General features: G+C 51.7%; 1 protein-coding gene across 1 annotated transcript; it reads left to right on the top strand.

The window, feature by feature from the left end:
- The first annotated feature begins 2,930 nt into the window (after positions 1-2,930).
- DUSP6 (dual specificity phosphatase 6) lies at positions 2,931-8,108 on the top strand. Its single transcript, XM_014863998.3, has 3 exons — positions 2,931-4,491; positions 5,103-5,540; positions 6,559-8,108. The coding sequence occupies exons 1-3, from the start codon at positions 4,092-4,094 to the stop codon at positions 6,864-6,866; spliced, it is 1,146 nt and encodes a 381-aa protein (XP_014719484.1). The 5' UTR covers positions 2,931-4,091; the 3' UTR covers positions 6,867-8,108.
- Positions 8,109-8,655: the final 547 nt, after the last annotated feature.

The following is an 8,655-nucleotide window of genomic DNA, read 5'->3' as shown; positions in this document are numbered from 1 at the left end:
CACTCTTCCCTTCTCTCTGGCCTGTTCTAGCAGCATCTGACTGTCATCCCAGGATGCAGAATTCCTCATTGGGGGCAAAGAAATAGCAGCAAGAGTATTTAAGGGCAAGAATTCAACTACTAGTGAGTGACAGAGCTACGATGTGAACCCAGCCCCAGGTGCCATGCAGACACACGAGATAAGAAATCGTAGTTGTTAGGATTAGAATCTAAAACATACTCGAAGGAAGAAAGATCCGCAACATTTAGTGGAGAGGCACGTGTAGAGAAAGCCACCAGATGTAAAAGCAGCAGGGAAATAGGCCCAACTCTGGATCCTTGACATCTGTGGGGAAGGTGCAACAGAATATGACAAGCTGGAAAAGCCTGGTGGTCAAAATTCACAATGCAGATCTCGAATCCTTCCAATTTTGACCGGGAACAGCCCAGCGGGGTGCCTACGGTCTCCACCACACCTTGTAATGTGTGTGGTAATCCTTGAGGGTCTGTAAAGAGTCAGCCCTCAAATCCTGCCCCACCGTTTGCTACTGTGTGACCTCAGGCAAATTCCTTAATCTCTGTAAATGGGGATAATTTACATGGGTTTCTGAAGACTGAGCTAAATTATGCACGTCAACACAGAAATCAGGACCATGCCCACCATGTAGTCAACTCCCAATACATATTATTTCTCTTGTATCAGTTTGGAGCGGCTGGAGAACAGGACGTTTACAAGGGGACCAATTAGGGAGAAGTCAGTAAGGTAGCTGGGTACACTGTGCTAAGCGGTTAAAGGATTTTAACCCTGGTCTGTAACGGCACCTGCTTTGCTTGACAGCTGAACTGGGATGGATTAACTGCTTAGGGCAGTTCCTCAGAGGGCTGCTCTGTAGACTGGTGAGCTCTAGGCGGGCCCCTGTTAGCGCGTCTTTGGCAAGGACAGAACTCAGGCCACTGTGCAGGTTCGGAATTCAGAACATCTACTACCGCACCAACACCATGTTAGGGCACTGCCTTTTACCCAAGCATCATAGTGAGCCAACAAAGCGGATGCTTTTATTATCTTCGTTATGCCAACATGGAACACGATTTAACCAAGGTCGCACGTTTGTGTAGAGATGGGGGCACAATTCAAACCCGGGGCGCCCCACTCCAGAGGACCGAGCGGTCAGAATGCCATTTTATAAAATGTGCTGAGAAGGACCGACATTTCCTGCGATCGGTTCAGAAGCATGGGTCAAACGAAATGTTCCGATTTTCGGAGAAAATCGAGAAGTGTTGCGATTATCTTCCCAAATTTATGCCCGGCTCAGGTAACTACACTTCTAAAATAGCTAAGGAGAAAGCAATTTCCCTCCCCGCCTCTTCCGTTAGAGGTCTCGGGCTGAAAGGCTTTGCTCTTCTCAGTTCCCCTGCAAAGCATCCCGCATCTTGCCTCCTCGCCTCCAGCTCCCAGGGACTGAAACGTCTCGGGGTGGGAAGGTCTGTAACAGGTGGGGGCGGATGGGAGGCGTGAGCTCCAGCGCAATCCTCCCCCAGCTGGAATTGGATGCTATCCAGTGAAATACGGGAATTTTGTTCCAATGGATGCCCAAAAAAGGCGCGGGGAGAGGCGCGCGGCACCCCCACCGCCGTCGATCACGCTTTTCCAGGGGCGGCCAGCCCGCAGCAGAGCTCCAAAATTGGCAACCTGGGCCTCGCAGCCGCCTTTTTTTAGCCTACATTCCCCAAACCAAGGAGGAGACCAGTGACTAAAAATGCAAATTGGAGCGGGGGCGTCAGCAGGCAGGCCGTGGGTGCTGGGCGTCTGGCTAAGGGAGACCCCGCGACCTCAGATGCCCTCCGCTGGATGGCGGGGGGCGCAGAGCGCCGGGAGGGGCGCTGGGAAAAGCCGTTCCCCGCCACGCCACTGCCCCCGTTTCCGCCTCCTTGGCGGCGGCGGGACCATGCGCGGCCTCCTTTCCGCGGGGCTTAGGGAGGGGAGGCCGGATCAGGGCCCGCGCCTTCCGGCCGCAGGCTCCCCCCAACCCCTGCGCAGCGCCGCGCCGGCCGCACACAGGTGGCTTTCCGCCCGGGAGGCGCAGGCGGGCACTTTTCTATAACAATAGAGCTCCGCGCGCCGGGACTGCGCCTCCCGCCGCCGCGGCCCCCGCCGGCCACGCCTCCATCCGGCCGCCGCCGCCCGCCCTGCTCGGCGGCGCCGCGGCCCAGCGCAGCACCTCCCCGGTTACCTGCTGGCTCTGCAGAGCGGCAGAGACGTTCCCCGGACGCCTAGCCCTCCTTGGGAGCCAGGGGTCCAGGCAGGCACTCTTCCTCGCCCCTCACCCGCCCCATTCCGCTCCGGAGCCCAGAGTCCCGCACTCGGCCCCGCACGCGTCCGCAAGGTCGCCCATCACCCTCAGCTGGCTGAGCGAGGTGCGGCGGCGGCGGGGTGCTGGCAAGGAGCGCAACGCGCAGGCGCCGCCGGTGCTCCTCCAGAGCCCGGCGATCGGCAGAGGAGGGGGCCGCAGCCCGGGCAGGGAAGCGGGTGGCCGGTCGCGGGCTGGGGTGGGGGTATAGGCCCCCCTGACAGGCCTGCGTGTCTACAGTAACCAATCGCCGAGCCCGCCTGAGCCTCCGCAGCCTGCAGGCCTTGCGGGAGGACTTCCCCACGCCTCGCCGACGGTGGGGATAGCCGGCCCGGGCTCTGCGCGCCCTAGTGCACTTCGCCCAGGCAGCCCAACCAGACCGGCTCCTCTGTCTGAAGCCGAGCTCCCTGCCCAGAAATGATTAACGAGCGCAAGCCCCCCAGCTCCTGCCAGTGCGTGGTGGAGACGGCGGCGGGGGGCGGGGGGCTTGGATCCCCGGAACAATGGCTCATAACGTCCCACTCCACTGGAGAGGAATAAAAGCATCGGGCGAGTTTCTGCAGTCTCTGCTGTAAAAAAATTAAAACGCTATTTTTACAAAACCTGCTTTCTTTCTATTCCAGACGTTTGTTTGTTTGCTTGCTTTAAAGTGTTTCAACAAAATCCTGATTTGTTTCGAAAGATGTTGGATTAGCATTTAACACTTCATCGGTCACTAAAGCCTAGGCAGTTCACCAGCCCCAACACAGCCTCGGCTAAAAGAACATCAGAGCAAACAGAACTGGGCTTTTTAAACTGGCAAACAAATGCCACACACCGCCTAAAGGAGGGCGGAGGGATTAGGCGAATTCTGCTCCAAATGAGTTTAAAGGGAATAAAAAGGAAAAAAGTCAGCACAAGTTTTCCTAAAGCTAGCTTGCGAGCACAGGCGTCGCGAATAAGGGCTTTTGTGCCTGCTAATTGCACCATTTGTGCGCAAAAGTTCCGACGCGAAGTGTGAACTCCCAACAGAAGGAAACATGAGACAACTGAAGTGCCCTGGTTTATGTGCCCTGCTCCTCCTCCTCCACCGCCTCCTCTTCTTTCTCCTTCCTCCCGCAGAGCCCGCTGTTGCAGCTTGTTTGCACTGGGGCTTATCCGGAGCGGAAATTCCTTTCCGTTTTTGTGAATGACAAACTCATTAACAATTCATCAACACAACCTGTTCCAGCCGGCCCGTCCCCACGGCAACAGCCCCTTCCGCAGCGCGCTCATTGGCTGGCCCGGAGAATGTATCCATTGAGACGCTCGCTGTTTGTATCCATTGAGGAGCTGCCTCGCGCAGGGGGTGTGCGAGGGCTGAGTCCTAGGGAGAGTGAGCAAACCGAGGCTTGAATAATCCGAGGAGAAAGACGCCCGGGTGGATTTGAGGTGCAGCCTTGGAGGGAGGGATTAGAAGCCGCTAGACTTTTTTTTTTCCCTCCCTTCTCAGTAGCACGGAGTCCGAATTAATTGGATTTCATTCATTGGGGAGGAACAAAACTGTCTGGGCAGCTTCATTCAGAGAGACTCATTGACATCAAGAGCGAGCGGCTGCAGCTGGGTGCAGAGGGAAAGGCCGGCTTCTCTTCTGTCTCGCCTTCCCCAACCGCTAACCCGGTTTGGGAAGGTTGAGGTGGAATTAAAGCCCGCTCCGAGAGCGGCGGCTTCGCGCGGCGCGCTCGGCCTATGCCTGCCCCGAGGGGCGTCTGGTAGGCACCCCGCCCTCTCCCGCAGCTCGACCCCCATGATAGATACGCTCAGACCCGTGCCCTTCGCTTCGGAAATGGCGATCAGCAAGACGGTGGAATGGCTCAACGAGCAGCTGGAGCTGGGTAACGAGCGGCTGCTGCTGATGGACTGCCGGCCGCAGGAGCTGTACGAGTCGTCGCACATCGAGTCAGCCATCAACGTGGCCATCCCGGGCATCATGCTGCGGCGCCTGCAGAAGGGCAACCTGCCCGTGCGCGCGCTCTTCACGCGCGGCGAGGACCGGGACCGCTTCACGCGGCGCTGCGGCACCGACACGGTGGTGCTCTACGACGAGAGTAGTAGCGACTGGAACGAGAACACGGGCGGCGAGTCGGTGCTGGGACTGCTGCTCAAGAAGCTCAAGGACGAGGGCTGCCGGGCGTTCTACCTGGAAGGTACGCTCCGGGGGAGTCCAGGGCGCCGGGCAGGGCGGGGGCGCGGAGCTGCGGGTGCAGGCGGGGCACGCGGCCTGGAAGTGGCCCTGCTGTGCTTGGCTGGCGCTCCTGAGCCGCGCTGCCCCGCCGGGGCCGGCTGCCGGCGGTGGGCTGCGAACCTCCTGCGTCCCGGACCCGCGAGCCGCGCGAGCGCAGAATCCCCCCGCTTCCGGGGGAAGGCACGGTCCGTTTCTTTCTAAGCACTTCTCCTTCCTCCTCCCTGGAATATGCTCCACGTTTCCCTCCTTTCTATCGTGTGATTTTGCTTTAACATTTGCAGGACGGGAGAGGTCGTTGGGGTGCATGTTGGCACCTCCTAGCCCCTCAAAATATTCAGAAAAGTTGCCATTTTGTGCATTTCCGGATTCAAAAGAATAAGAGTTCCCAGGGGAGCGGGCCCGTTCGTTCCACTCCCAAGGATGCACATTTAAGTGCCTTTCTCTTACATTTGGCTCTGTGTGTAGGGGGTTCGTAGGTTGCTGTGGGTTTCCTGCGCCCGGCTGCGGCTCTCACAAGCTGTGAAAACTACTACGGGATCTCGGGTTACACGATTGCTTTTCTCGTCCTGGCAGGTGGCTTCAGTAAGTTCCAAGCCGAGTTCGCCCTGCACTGCGAGACCAATCTAGACGGCTCATGTAGCAGCAGTTCGCCACCACTGCCAGTGCTGGGGCTCGGGGGCCTGCGGATCAGCTCCGACTCCTCCTCGGACATTGAGTCTGACCTTGACCGAGACCCCAATAGTGCAACGGACTCAGATGGCAGCCCGCTGTCCAACAGCCAGCCTTCTTTCCCCGTGGAGATCTTGCCCTTCCTCTACTTGGGCTGTGCCAAGGACTCCACCAACCTGGACGTGTTGGAGGAGTTCGGCATCAAGTACATCTTGAACGTCACCCCCAACTTGCCGAATCTCTTTGAGAACGCAGGAGAGTTTAAATACAAACAGATCCCCATCTCGGATCACTGGAGCCAAAACCTGTCCCAGTTTTTCCCTGAAGCCATTTCTTTCATAGGTGAGACTAATTAACATTCCTCCCTCAGACTTTTAAATGCAAAATTCCTAGCTATTCAGAGTTAAAACTGTTAATCTTTGTTGCTGTTCGCTAATTTGTCGACCTGAAGGTCTCTAATGTTCCAAGGGCCTTCTTAATTCTGGTTTATTTTCTTGCTAAGAAAAGTGTTTTTGACCAGGCTGCAGACCACAGGTGTATTTGATCTGTTTCTTAACTCTTTGAATTCAGTCGTTTGAAAGGGGGGCCGTCCATAATCAGACAACAGGATTTTCCCACAATCTTTGGACTCCGGGGACGGCTTAGACAGAAGTCCTCCCGGTAGACAGGAATTTTAGCATTGCTTTATAATTTTAAAAGGCCTGGGAGTTATTTTAGGACATCGAGCTAGTTGTTGGAAAGCCCTCTGAATGCTAGATGTTGTAATCCAGTTGAATGTTACTGTGATACGGGTTAACAGGGAGACAGTGAGGGTAACCTGAGCCCCGCAGGAAGGACTGTGGGCTGGAAGCCTGGAGAAGCGAATCTCCAGGCATTGTAATGCATTTCCTCTTACAAAGGAACTCATTTTCAGGCCATGTCGACATCCTGTTCCTCCTAATGGGCTGTCCCCTGTGACTTCCCTCTCTCTTTTAAAATGCCTGAATACCTCCATTGTTAGCTGCACAACAGTTGGAGAATAATTTAATAGACCCTTGCAGTCTGCTTGTCTGTATAAAAGGCATTCACGACCATATTGCAGGGTTTCTGGTATTCACATGCTGAGGCAAAGAATGCACACATTAAGGAGTTTTTTGTTGGCAGAAACTTAATACAAAAGCTCCCTTTTCAGAAAATATCTGAAATATGTAATTGTGCCCAGTGTACATGTTTTATCACAATGATATATTTTCTGCTGCCTGCAGGGCTCAACTGCCACACACAATTATTTTTTAGCTTTCTTCAAGTTTTTACACTGATCATTCACAAAGGGTGGTTTTCGGTCTACTGACATCTCGCTTTCCTTTTCGTGTGTTTACAGATGAAGCCCGGGGCAAAAACTGTGGCGTGTTGGTGCACTGCTTGGCTGGCATCAGCCGCTCGGTCACTGTGACTGTGGCTTATCTTATGCAGAAGCTCAATCTGTCGATGAACGACGCTTATGACATTGTGAAGATGAAGAAATCCAACATCTCCCCCAACTTCAACTTCATGGGCCAGCTGCTGGACTTCGAGAGGACACTGGGACTCAGCAGCCCCTGTGACAACCGGGTCCCAGCCCAGCAGCTCTATTTCACCACCCCCTCTAACCAGAATGTCTACCAGGTGGACTCGCTGCAATCCACGTGAAAGGCCCTGTTGCCCCTCCTTGCTGGGATGTGTCCGTTCCTTTAGCAATTTCTCTTGGCAGCATCAGCTGGGCTGCTTTCTTTGTGTGTGGCCCCAGGTGTCAAAATGACACCAGCTGTCTGTATTAGACAAGGTTACCACGTGTGGAATTGGTTCTTACAAAGGGAGAGATTTGCTCCGTTCTCGTTGGAAGAACAGGACATGCTGTACAGATAGAGGCAGTAGGCTTGCTCCACACCCGTGTGTACAGCCTACCCATGCAGGGACTGGAATTCGAGGACTTCCAGGTATATAGGGTAGGACCAAATGGTAGGGTAGGAGCATGTGTTCTTTATGATTTTTAGGGCCTCGTATGACTGTTTCCTTTTGCATCTGGAACTGACTATATATTGTCTTCAGTGAAGACTGATTCAATTTTGCATATAGAGGAGCCAAAGAGAGGTTTCAGCTCTGTATTTGTAGTATCAGTTTGCAAAAAAAAAAAAAAGTAAATAAATAATAATAAAGAAATAAAATAAATCTGATACTCCATTTGATTATTGTAAATATTTGATCTTAAATCACTTGACAGTGTTTGTTTGAATTGTGTTTGTTTTTTCTTTGATGGGTTTAAAAGAAATCATCCAAAGGGAGAAAGAGCAGTATGCCACTTCTTAAAACAAAACAGAGAAAACTTTGCTCTTTTCTAATCCAAAGGGTATGCATGCTTGACTTTACCAATTCTGAATGACACTTTCATGGACACTGTTATCACTGAGACCTTGTTATGGTGCAGTCTTCAGTCTCTTTCATATATCTTCCTTGTGATTTTTTTTTCTCTTAATGTAGTTTGCCTATGCCTTACCTTTGTAAATATTTTGGCTTGTGTTGTCGCAAAGGGGATCTCTTGGAAAGGCACCAAAATCATGGGCTCACTTGTTTTTTTTTTTTTTTTTTAACTTCAGCTGTGCTAAACAGCATATTACCTCTGTACAAAATTCTTCAGGGAGTGTCACCTCAAATGCAATACTTTGGGTTGGTTTCTTTCCTTTTTTAAAAAAATTTGTATGAAACTGGAAGCGTGTGTGTGAGCATGGGTCCTCATTGATAGGTGATGCGCATATGATTGTAAAGAAGGGAGAGTTAAGTTGTGAAGAAGGGAGAGTTAACTTGCTCCATTATGTTCATGGTGTAAAGTTTTGAGCTGAAATTTATTCTAAGAATGTAAAACTTTAAATTATTAATAAATAACTATTTTGGCTATTGAATGTGTATTTTTTAAAAAATCTCTCAATTGTACTTACATGTGAAGTGACACATTTTAGGAAGTTTTCAGTCAGGGCTATATTGGCCTGTAAAGTGTATGTAGGAACAGCAGGGCAAGTTCTAGTCTTTTAAGGTACTCCAAGAATGTTCTTCAGGTACAGTTTATGAAATTAATCTTCTGCTTCAAATAAAGACGACATCATAGAATGGATGGACTATCGTGTATGGACAATACTTTCTATGAATATAGTTCTGGCGTCTTTAAGAAAGTTGTAATGCTCTAGAAGAAGAATGAAACCAGAGAGCACACCTTGCTGAGGATACTCATGAATAGTCATAAAGAGTAGGTACCAGAATAACAAGATGACAGTCAGTGTTAACCTCTCTTTCCTTCCCCATCAGGATCTTCTACTCAATAATACTTACGCATGCCAGGGAGAAAGTAGGGGTAATTTTTTTTTCCAGTCTGTTACTGTCTGGCAATTCTACCTGCAAATTATCCTAGTGTTGGAATAACAAATGAGTCAGGAATAGCGTCTCTCCT

Source organism: Equus asinus, chromosome 4, assembly GCF_041296235.1.
Source record: "Equus asinus isolate D_3611 breed Donkey chromosome 4, EquAss-T2T_v2, whole genome shotgun sequence".
Lineage (NCBI taxonomy): Eukaryota > Metazoa > Chordata > Mammalia > Perissodactyla > Equidae > Equus > Equus asinus.
Note: the sequence above shows the minus strand (reverse complement) of the source record. Positions and strands in the feature narration are given on the sequence as shown.